The sequence below is a fragment of the Choloepus didactylus genome, chromosome 9, assembly GCF_015220235.1.
Source record: "Choloepus didactylus isolate mChoDid1 chromosome 9, mChoDid1.pri, whole genome shotgun sequence".
NCBI lineage: Eukaryota > Metazoa > Chordata > Mammalia > Pilosa > Megalonychidae > Choloepus > Choloepus didactylus.
The window spans coordinates 91,909,447-91,921,680 of NC_051315.1; the positions used below are offsets into that span (position 1 = coordinate 91,909,447).

The following is a 12,234-nucleotide window of genomic DNA, read 5'->3' on the forward strand; positions in this document are numbered from 1 at the left end:
TCCTCTCTTATACAGGCTGGTAATTTCTGTTGCTCTGTCTTCAAGTTCACTGATTCTGTCCTTTATCCTCTCCATCCTGCTATTGAGCCCATCCATTGAGTTTTTAATGTTATTCTATTTTTCATTCTAAATCTTCTATTTATTTTGAGATTTTCTATTTTTTTCTCATTTATTTCAAGCATATTAGTAATTTCTTACTGAAGCATTTTTATGATTGTGTAAAAATCCTTGTTGGATAATTGAAACACCTGTGTCATCTTGGTGTTGACATCTGTTACTATTTTTTCTCATTGAAATTTAGACTTTCCTGAACCTTGGCATGGTGTATTTTTTTTTATTGTATCATGGACATTTTAGGTTTTAGGCTCTGAAACTCAGTCTTATTTAAATCTGCTTTAGCAGACCTCTTCTTACACTGTGCTGGTAGGGAAAGGGGAGGTGCTGTCTACTGCCAGGTGGGAATTGAAGTTTAGGTTCCCCACTCAGCCTCTGTTGATACACTGGTGGGAAGAGGTGCCTCATTGCTAATGGGTGGGATTGGGAGTTCAGGCTGACAGCACCCTGGCTGGAACAGGGAGGGGCACTTCCTTACTCTTCTCACATGGTCTCTGATAACAGGACTCTGGGGCAGTGCGGGCAGGGGCGGGGAGACTTGTTACCACTGGAAGTTGATGAAAATCCTGGCTTTCCACCAGACCTCCTCTCTTACTACCCCAGGGTAGAGGGAAAAGGGGCTCCTTGTTATCACCAAGTGGGGATAGAAATCTAGGATCTTCATGTTTTCTCTACTGACAGCTCTGGGTGGGGGGGTGCTCAGTTACTACTGGGCTGTCCCAGCTTCCCCTGGGTCTTTTTTTACACTATCCTGGTTAAAAGGAGAGGTGCCATGTTATAGCCTGGCAAGGATAGAAGTGTCGACCCCCTCATATGCCCTTTTGTACCTTTCTCAAAAATTAATGACCAAATATATATAGGTCTATTTCTGGACTCTCTGTTCTATTCCATTAATATATTTGTCTATGTTTATGCTAATACCACATAGTTTTAGTTACTGTAAATCCTGCAACTTTGTTCTTCAAAATTGGCTATTCTAAGTCTTTTGCATTTCCATGTGAATTTTTAAAAATAAGCTTGTCAATTTGGCCATACTTACTTTTTGTGTTACGGCCTAGCATTATATTAGGAAAACATGATTGTATGTTGCTTAATTTTATGGTCTTTATTAAATGATTGAAACATTGATTTCAGAAAATTTGGAAAATGTAGATAAGCAAAAACCTAAAATATACTAAAGTCATCCAGATCTTGAATAAAAAGCCATTTAAAAGTACATACATGAATACATGCATAAAAATACATGCAATCCAATAATGTAGACACGAATTATTGGGTTTATATGTAGAGCTATGTGTTTAGGTATACACATGTATTTATTTCTGTCCACAGAAGAAAGTTTGGAAGGTTATATATCAAAATATTACTGACAGTTATCTTTGGGTGGCATCATTAAGGATGAACTGTGTTTTGATCTCAACACCACTTGATTCTCATTCAATTACTGAAGGCTAATTCTATTGATATCCTTGTTTAATTTGATACTTTAAGATAAACATGATTTAATGAGATGAGAAATTCATTTCTTTTAATTTTCCTTGTTCTTTTCAAATAGTTTCATCAGAGTCCCTTTCTACTACCAGCTAGCCAGAAGAAACGTGTTAGTAAACAATGCAAGTCAATGCATCTCCTGTTTGCAAGGTAATCTATTCAAAACTTGGTTAAATATTGCCTTGTACACCTCTATCTAAATTGGACTTTGAGTAGTTTTTATTTAGCCTGCTTCTTTGAAATATAGAAAAACACTAAAAACATAAAATACGTTGTTGGCATTGCATTAATAAAAGAAATTGAAGACAATAATTTAATAGAATTCAGTTTTAAACTTTGAAATAATATTCAGTTTTCCCATAGACCCTAGAGAAAGGGGTGGATCTTGAGGCATATGGTTTTGATTTACACAGGTTCAGATTACATAGATTTTATATAACATGATCAATGTTTGTATATTTTACACAACATTTGGGTTTCATCAACCTATACTTTGCCCACGATGTTCTAAATGAGATGATTGGTGGTGTCTTTTTTGCTACAGGTTGTTTCTCCAGAGCTCCAAGGAAGCTTACCCCTCAATTCAATAATCGAGTTTGTGGTATCATGCCACCATTTAGTTCTTTTCTTTCTTTTTCCCCCAGATAACCACTGGCCTCATCTGTCATGTAAATCTGATAACCATTTTTATCTAATTATCTTGCATACTGCTCCAAGCTTTAAAATTAGCTTTCATCTTTTCTATTCCCTTCCTGTCTAAAATTCTCATTTTTTTGGATTAATTTGATTATAAGTCATATAAAGGACCCTATTTCAAAACTATCAATTTAAAGGCAAAGTCATTGAGGCTCAGTGGGGTGAAATGAATCAGTGAACTAGTGGCATTGACCAAAATCCTTCTGCCTCTTTAGACAATATTGGTTCTGCATATAAACCTATAGCTTACAGGTTTAATGCTTTTATTTATATTGAAATGTTATCTGTACCATAGTAAGGAATTTCTTATATCTACTCTGTCACTTTCTGTTTATTTTTGTTTGTTTCATAGATTTGCCTATTGTACAGTAGCAGTACCTTTTAATTGTTGTAGTTTTCAAATAGTGAATTATGTTGTCTGGTAGGTCCTTTATTTAATTCTTGATAGTCTTCATTCCTACACTCTTCTCCAAACTTTCTCTCTTGTCTTTTGCTATCAGCCTGTAGTACTCCCTTTAGTATTTCTTTTAGAGCAGGTCTTTTTATTCACAAACGTGGTGTATGTCTGTCTTTAAATATTTTAAACTCTCCCTCATTTTTTTAAAAATTAAATTCAACTTTATTGAGATATAGTGACATGCGATACAATCATCCGTGGTGTACAATCAGCTGTTCATAGTACCATCAAACAGTTATGCATTTATCACCCTAATCTATTTTTTAACATTTTCCTTACACCAGAAAGAATAAGAATAAAAATTAAAAGAAAAAAGAACACCCAAATCACCTCCCACCCCATCCCACCCTATTTTTCATTTAGTTTTTGTCCCCATTTTTCTACTTATCCATCCATGCACTGGATAAAGGGAGTGCAATCCACAAGGTTTTCACAATCACACTGTTACCCCATATAAGTTACATTGCTATACAATTGTCTTTTCAAGAGTCAGGGCTACTGGGTTGAAGTTTTATACTTCCAAGTATTTACTTCTAGCTATCCCAATACATTAAAACCTAAAAAGGGTTATCTATATAGTGTGTAAGAATGTCCACCAGAGTGACCTCTCTACTCCACTTGAAATCTCTCAGCCAGTGAAACTTTATTTCATTTCATTTCACATCCCCCTTTTGTTCAAGAAGATGTTCTGAAGCCCATGATGCCAGGTCCAGATTCATCCCCAGAAGTTATATCCTGCAGCTCCCATGTAGGGGGAAGGGCAGTGAGTTCACCTTCTCCCTCTTTTTTTTTTTTTTTTTTTTTTTTTAATGCAACAATTTCACTGTTTTAATGAAGTAGGTAGAAATATCTTGTTCATCTTCTCTCCACTGTAACAACAACAAAAAGAAAACAGTACCTAAGTTTTTAGGCAAATATCTACAAAATAAAATAATATTCTTAAAAAAATACAGGGTGTATGGTGGAAGTGTTATTGATGGAAAAGATATCATCCAATTCATGAAAAGAATTCTTATCGTATGAACAATAGTTGAGAAGCGAAATCTTGGCTCTTAACTTTGATCACCGTAGCCAGCATTCTTTTGTCTCTCTCAATATTATTTTACTATAGGTTCTGAGCGGGACAATACAGAATACTTGGGCCCTTGTTTTTTCTTTAGGGGCAGTTCTTTTGTAGACAAATGATGTTAAATCCCTAGAATGTTAGAGGATAAAGCCTAATATTTGATTGTCTCTTGAATCATATCCTGGGGGAAGGTAGTCAACTTGGAAGTGTGTTCCTCAGTACACTAAAGATAAGAAAAAATTACAACCACTCATTTGTTTTGGGAAGTTTGGAGTAATGTGATTCCAGTTGGTGACTTTCTGATACTATTTGGGTTCCAGTTGAGATGCAGCATTGTGAGGGTGTCTATTTAGTTTTTTTTTTTTTTTAAATCTTCATTTTATTGAGATACATTCACATACCACATAGTCATACAAAACAAATCGTACATTCGATTGTTCACAGTACCATTATATAGTTGTACATTCATCACCTAAATCAATCCCTGACACCTTCATTAGCACACACAAAAATAACAAGAATAATAATTAAAGTGAAAAAGAGCAATTAAAGTAAAAAAGAACACTGGGTACCTTTGTCTGTTTGTTTCCTTCCCCTATTTTTCTACTCATCCATCCATAAACAGAAATGTTGCTATATTAGGTAACTTTCTTGGGGTAGAGTAGGAACATGTTGGAAGTAAAGTAGTTATCTCCCTCATTTTTGAAGGACACTTTTGCTGGATATAAAATCTTGGTTGGCAGCTTTTCTCTTTCAGTATCTTAAATATGTCATACCGTTGTCTTCTCACCTCCATGGTTTCTGCTGGAAATCCACAGATAGTCTTATCGAGTTTCCGTTGTATGTGATGGCTCGCTTTCCTCTTGCTGCTTTCAGAATCCGTTCTTTGTCTTTCACATTTGACAATCTGATTAGTAAGTGTCTTGGAGAAGGTCACTTCAGGTCTTTTCTGTTTGGGGTATTCTGTGCTTCTTGAATCTGTAATTTTATGTCATTCATAAGAGATGGGAAATTTTCTGTGGTTATTTCCTCCATTCTTTCTGCCCTTTTTCCCTTCTCTTCTCCTTCAGGGACACCCATGTATATTCGTGTGCTTCATGTTGTCATTCAGTTCCCTGAGACCTGTTCATATTTTTCCATTCATTTTCCTATCTGTTCCTTTGTGTCTAGGATTTCAGACAGTTGGTCACTAATTCTTTCTTCTCCCTCTTCATATTTGCTGTTTAAGTCTCCATTGTGTTTTTTTTTTTTTAATTTTATTTTGAAATAAATTCAAAGTTATAGGAACAGTAGCAAAAACAATACTAACCCCATACAAAGAATTCCATCATACCCTGACCCCCCTCCCCCGATAGCTCAACCCACCAACCTTAACATGCTGTCACATCGCTATTTCTTTCCTTCCCTCCCTATCATGCATCATCTATTGCTCTGTCTTCTGAACATCTGAGAGCTAGCTGCACACATCCTTGAACATACACTATAATTCACGTATACACTTCCCATGAACAAGAACATTCTTTTATACAATCCCATTAAGCACAGCTAAGAAGTACAACAGGTTCAACAATGATACAAAGCTTACATTCTATATTTCCTTTACCTTATGTCTCAACTGTGTCCCTTGGAGCCACCTGTCCTCTATCCTCTAATTCCATCCAAGTTCATCCTTGGCATTCAATCATCTATTTAGGCTGTCTTTTTTTTTTTTTTTTTTTTTTTTTAGTTGTGGGAACCTATATACAGCCTAAATCTTCCCATTCCACCCCCTCCCTAGCCTTCCATTAGTGGGATTAATCGCCTTCAGAATGTTGTAATGCTCTTTCCCACCATCCATTACTAGAAATTTCCCTTCACCTCAAACAGCAACTCCACCCTCATTTCTTAACTCCCCATTGCCCCTTCCCCCATTTCTCTAAACCCAAACTCTACATTTCATCTCTATGGTTATATTCTCTGATAATTTCTTTGTGTTTGCTGTGGGGCTTAAAATTAACCTCTTAAATCCATATCAATCTTGTTTTTCTTTGATACCACCTTCACTTCAATAGGACACATAAACTATGTTCCTATACTCCTCCATTCCCCCACCTTTATATAGTTGTCTAAAATTACATATTTTACATTGAGTTCAAAACCACTGATTTGTCATTAGGGTTTGTGTAATTTATATCATGTAGGAAGTAAATAGTGGAATTACAGTTCAAAAATTATTGACTTCTATTTGTATTCCATTGTGGTTGGAGAATGTGTTTTGAGTATATTCAATTTTGTTTTTTAAATTTCTTGAGGCTTGTTTTATGTCCCAGCTTATGGTCCCTGCTGGAGAAAGAGCCATGATTACTAGAGAAAAATGAGTGTCCTGGTGCTTTGGGATGTAAGGTACTATATATTTCTGTTAAAATTCTCTATATCTCTTTCTCCTTTCTGTTGTTTCTCTGTTGGTAGGGCTCCCTTTAGAATCTGAAGTAGGGCAGGTCTTTTATTGGCAAAGTCTCTCAGGATTTGTTTGTGAAAAATTTAAGCTCTCCCTCAAATTTGAAGGAGTGTTTTGCTGGATAAAGTATTCTTGGTTGGAAATTTTTCTCTCTCAGAATTTTAAATATGTCATGCCACTGCCCTCTAGCCTCCATGGTGGCCACTGAGTAGTCACAACTTAGTCTTATGTTGTTTCCTTTGTATGTGGTGAATTGCTTTTCTCTTGCTGCTTTCAGAGCTTGCTCCTTCTCTTCAGTATTTGAGAGTTTGATCAGAATATGTCTCGGAGTGGTTTTATTTGGGTTTATTCTATTTGGAGTTCGCTGGGCATTTACGCTTTGTGTATTTATATTGTGTATAAGGTTGGGGAAGTTTTCCCCAACAATTTCTTTGAATACTCTTTCTAGACCTTTACCTTTCTCTTCCCCTTCTGGGACACCAATGAGTCTTAAGTTTGGACGTTTTATATTATCTATTGTTTCCCTGAGATCCTTTTCAATTTTTTCGATTTTTTTCTCCATTCTTTCTTTTGTTCTTTCATTTTCTGTTCTGTGGACTTCTAGGACAGTGAGGTGTTGTTGTTCAGCTTCCTCTAGTCTTGTATTGTGAATATCCAGAGCCTTTTAATTTGGCCAAAAGTTTCTTTTATTTCCATAAGATCTTCTATCTTTTTATTTACTCTTGCAATGTCTTCTTTATGCTTTTCTAGGGTCTTCTTTATGTTGCTTATATCTTGGGCCATGGTCTTCTTGATGTCCTTTAAATCCTTTGCCATATTTTTGTTCCTCGATTGTATTTCTTTGACTAATTCTGTGAGGAACTTTGTTTCTTCTGATAACTTGATTTGTGTGTTTGGAGTTGGATTCTCCATATCATCTAGTTTTATCATATGCATTGAGATTTTCTGTTGTTTTGGTCTCTTGGCATTTGCTCTGCTCGACAGGGTTCTTTTAATTTGTAAAAAAAAAAAACCTATCTAATTTTTCAGAAACACTGTTTGGTGACGTACACTTTCTCTAACTAACCAGCAGATGGCGTCTGTGAGTCACCTATACCTCTCAAGTCAGTTCTCTGCCTTGTCCCCGTGGTGTGTGGGGAAATGATTCTTGTGGGGTCCAGCCAGAGAACTCAGCCTGGATGTGTTGCTGGAGCTGTCTGCCCTGAATGCGGGGTGCTTGTACGGGTGCCCAGGGAGGAAGGACAGCCTCAATATTCAAATTCCCCCGGTTCCCGGAGATTCAAGGCCACCGCAAGAGTCCCAGCCTTCATTTCATTTCAGCCCCAGCCCCTCTCTCTCACTGTCCCACAAATCACCGGACTTGGCATAGTGTCCCTGGGATCTCCGAGCGGGTCCCCCCACCCAGCTGCTATCCTTCAGGACCTCTTCTGAGGGAATGCCATGCTACATCACCAGTGCGCGCTGTCCCTCAAGGGAAGCCCCAGGCCAGAGGGCCGAGCCGGCTCGCTTTCAGCCTGATGCGAAAATGGCCGAACGGGGCATTTCCACACTCCCCTCGTTGCACAGTTCCTTCTTCACAGCTCCGGGACAACTGGCGGGCTCTGGGCTGTGGGCATGGCCCCAGGCAGGAGTTAATCCATCCCTCCCGGGAGCGAGCTGCTAGCTGCAGGATTTCATTCCGCTTCTGGCTCTTCCCTCCGTTCCCCCAGCCCCCAGGATATCTGCCTCGGGCTATCCTGCAGGCCAGACACCGCAAGGCCGGTCCAGCCCCCTCTTGCTATGTTTTACTGAGTGGTTCCCACGATCGCACCTGCAGCCGCACCTGGATTTTTCCCTTTTTTTTTTTTTTTTTTTTTTTTAATTAAAAGACCCGTTGGTCTCCAGACGCCAAACCCTGGCTTCCCCAGATCACCGCACAGCTGCGGGACTTCCAGGCAGCTTACTCACTCGTTTCAGAATGCAGACTCCCAGTTTCACCAAGTATACAGCCCCTAGGAACTAGCAGATTTCGTGCAGCTGGCACATCGCTGTAACCAGTATTCTGGGTCACTCTGTGGTCCTTTTCTAGTGTTTTCCACGGAGGTGTTCCTTAGACCTGTCTCACCTAGCCGCCATCTTGGTTTCTCCTCTCCATTGTGCTTTTATCTCTTCCATTTTGCCTTTCATTCCTGTAAGTTCTGCCATTTTTTCTTCAAACTTTCAAGTTCTTCCTTAGTTTCTCTTAGTGTCTTCATTATATCCTTCATCTCTTTTGCCAAATCTTCCCTCAGCACATTGGTTTGGTTTTTTTAATTGGTTTAGCATGTTTGTTCGAGCATCTTTAATTAGTTCTTTCCACTCTTGTATCTTGTTGGAAGTGTTACTTTTTTTCCTTTGGGCCATATCTTTGCTTTTCCTAGTGTGACTCATAATTTTTTATTGATGTCTGGGCATCTGGTTTCCTTGATTAGTTTATTCTAGAGGTAGTTTTCACTCTTTAACTTTGGGTTTTCTTGTTGGTTGGCTTTGTTCTCTATCTGTTCTTTGGCATTCAGTTCAACTTACTGTAGACCTTTAACATAGCTTCTGTTTATAACTGATCAGAATTTTTTAGCTCTTGTTATTCTGGTTCTTGCCCTGTCTATATGTCTCTCTTATTGGCCAGTTGTCAGATTAGCTGTCACCCACTCTCCTCCCAAAACCAGGTACCCACAGCAGCCTGCCTCTGGGGAGATAGGCACTGGACACCACAGCAAGTTCTCTATGTGTGGGTAAAACATGTCTGCTGGCTCCCAGTGGTGCTGTGGTTTTCACCAGCCAGCAAGTCCTGGGTTTGTTTTGGAGCACTGCTTTAACCGTTGGGTCATCTGTATTTCTCAACTTAAACTGGACTGTGTTCCCATGCAGGGGGTGTAGACCAGCCCCAGTGGGCCTGGAATAAGGTCTGAAGAGATTCTGAAAATTCCTAATATTCCCAGCAGATGGTGCTGTTCGGAGACTTAATTGTCCTCAGAAGGTGTTTACCTTCTGGATCTGGAGCAGTGTCTGACTAGGCAAGCTGAATTACCTCTTGGATCCTGGTTGAGTCTGCTGGGCAGGGCTGAATTATCTCTTGGAGCCATGCTGAGTCTGTCTGGGCAGGGCTGAATTACCTCTTGGAGCCCAGCTGAGTCTGGCTGGGCAGGACTGAATTACCTCCAGGAGTCCTCGTCTGACAGGTTACGGCTGAAGCTTATGGGTTCCTGCGCCCTCACTTTGCTGGGAAAAGTTTGACTCAGTGTGGGACTGTGTCCCCCATTCTCCTTGTGGAACAGGATTCCCCCAGCTGCCATGGATTTCAGCTGTCCCCCAGGCAAGAATTGGGCCCCCAGCTACTATGTTCCCATTGGGCTTTCAGACCCAGGGGTGGCATCAGTCTCTGCCCATGTTTTCTCAGACTCTTTGTCCCTCACTGATCTAGTTCTTGAAATGTCCTACCCTATCTCCTTGATCTCCAAACAATGGGTATCTGTCTCACTGCTGTGAACGATTTAATAGTCTTTGTCCCCCATGGAAGGTGAGAGGAATCCCAACTGCTGGTTCTGTGTTCCTTCCATGCTGCATGATGCTGAGTGGGGAGGAGGGGAAAAGACCAGCAGGCCTGGAATGGAATTCCCCTACCTGATTTCTCTCTTCTTCAATTAGGCATTTGTAGGGTTCTTCTCCTGTCCATACGCTCCTCCATAGTTCCAAATACATCAGGATTATCCACCTTTTTTGCTGAATATCTGAGGGGAAGTTTTCAGTTGCTGTTTACATTGCCATGTTGATGACATTGCCCCTATTCTGGTATACTAAAGCTGCCATTATGCAAAATACTGTAAATGGGTTGGCTTTTATAAAGGGGATTTATTAGGTTACAGATTTACAGTTCTAAGGCCATAAAAATGTCCAAACTAATGCATCAACCAAGAGGATACCTTCACTAAAGAAAGGCCAATGGTGTCTGGAACATCTGTCAGCTGGGAAATCATGTGACTGGCATCTGCTGGTCCTTTGCTCCCGGGTTGTGTTTCAGATAGGTTTTCTCCAAAATGCCTCTGGGATTCTGTCTCTCTTAGCTTCTCTTAGCTCTCTGCTTGGTTCTCCTGGAGCGTTTCTCTTTAAGAGTCTGGGAGTCCTCTCTTAGCTTCTCTGGGGCAAACTGTGGGCTCCATCTCTTAGCTCTTTTGCATCTTGGCTTATTCTCCCAGGGCAAACTCTGGATTATGTATCTTAGCTTCTCTCCAAAATGTCTCTCTCAGCTTCTTTTAACCCAGCATCTCCATATGTCCTTCTGTCTGCATGTCCCAGTGTCTCCAAGTATCTGTGTCAGCTCTTGAGCTCTCTGAAGTACTCCAGTGAACTATTCAAGAACCACCCTGAATGGGTGGGGTCCACACTTCCATGGAAATAATTTAATTAATGATCTCACTCACAGTTGGGTGAGTCACATCTCCACGGAGACACTTGATCAAAAGGTTCCACCCTAATCAAAAGACTAATATATCTGTTCCCACAAGATTGCATTAAAGAACAAGGCTTTTGTGGAGTCATAACAGTTTCAAACTGTCACATCCCCCATTGTGTTTTCTTTTTTTTTTTTCTCCTATGGACTAGATGCTGCCAGATTCATTGACTCTCCAGAAGAGTAAGCCCTGCCAAATTTTTGCCTATTATTTGCTCCTTTGTTTTCTGACCTCCTTGATTTCTATTCCCTTCTATTTGCATATTCTCTCTAAAAACAGTTATAAAACTGAGCAACAGAGCAGCTTAACAGAGCAGCTTGTAGTTCCCTTTCACATCAGTTGTTACCACCATAGACACATTGATTGGATTTGGTTATGTAGAAACTATAGCCTTCAGCAAGTTTCTTCTACTGATGGTTGGTTCATATCCGTCATCACATCTTTTTTTTTTTTAAGTTTTATTGAGATTGTTCACATACCATACAATTATCCAAAGATTCAAAGTGTACAATCAGTTGCCCCTGGTATCCTTATACAGCTGTGCATCCATCACCACACTTAATTTTTGTTCAATTTTTAGAGCCTTTTCATTACTCCAGACAAGAAAAAAAGCAAAAGACGAAAAAAGAAAAAAAAAAAAGGAAAGGAAAGGAAACTCGAATCCTCTCATATCCCTAACTAACCCCTCTCAATTGTTGACTTGTAGTATTGGTATAGTACATTTGTTACTGTTTATGAAAGAACGTTGAAATACTACTAACTTTACTATATAGTTCGCAATATGTATATATTTTTTCTCCTATATGCCCCTCTATTATTACCTTCTAATTGTATTGTCATACATTTGTTCTGGTTCATGGAAGAGATTTCTCATATTTGTACAGTTAATCATGGACATTGCCCACCATAGGATTCAGTTTTATACATTCCCATCTTTTGACCTCCAACTTTCCTTCTGGTGACATATATGACTCTGAGCTTCCCCTTTCCACCTCATTCACGCACCATTCGGCACTGTTAGTTATTCTCACGTCTTGCTACCAACACCTCTGTTCATTTCCAAACATTTAAGATCATCCTAGTTGAACATTCTGCTCATACTAAGCAACCACTCCCCATTCTTTAGCCTCGTCCTGTATCTTGGTACCTTATATTTCATGTCTATGAATTTACATATTATAATTAGTTCCTATCAGTGAGACCCAGCAATATTTGTCCGTATGTGTCTGGCTTATTTCACTCAGTATATTGCCCTCAAGGCTTCTTCATCAACCCATTTTTTTTTTAGATGGTTTTGTTCACATGCCATACATTCCATTCTAAGTAAACAATTGATGGTTCTCTGTATGATCACATATTTATGTGTTCACCACCTTCACTATCTATATAAGGGCATCTACATTTCTTCCACAAGGCAGGAGGGAGAGTCAAAGAAGGTAGAGAGGTATTGCTGACAGGGCGATGCAGGAATGAGACACGGACACAAAGCTAAGAATTAAGGGAGCAG

The 12,234-nt window shown here is 39.4% G+C and overlaps 1 protein-coding gene across 5 annotated transcripts in view; it reads left to right on the top strand.

Annotated features, from left to right (window-relative positions):
- The window catches only part of SGO2 (shugoshin 2), a 50,976-nt gene that overhangs the window by 11,903 nt on the left and 26,839 nt on the right, over nt 1-12,234 (top strand). For all 5 annotated transcript variants that reach the window (XM_037850119.1, XM_037850122.1, XM_037850123.1 and 2 more), the window contains one exon: nt 1,670-1,755. In XM_037850119.1, the coding sequence (XP_037706047.1) occupies nt 1,670-1,755 (86 nt within the window). The remainder of the gene's footprint in view (nt 1-1,669; nt 1,756-12,234) is intronic.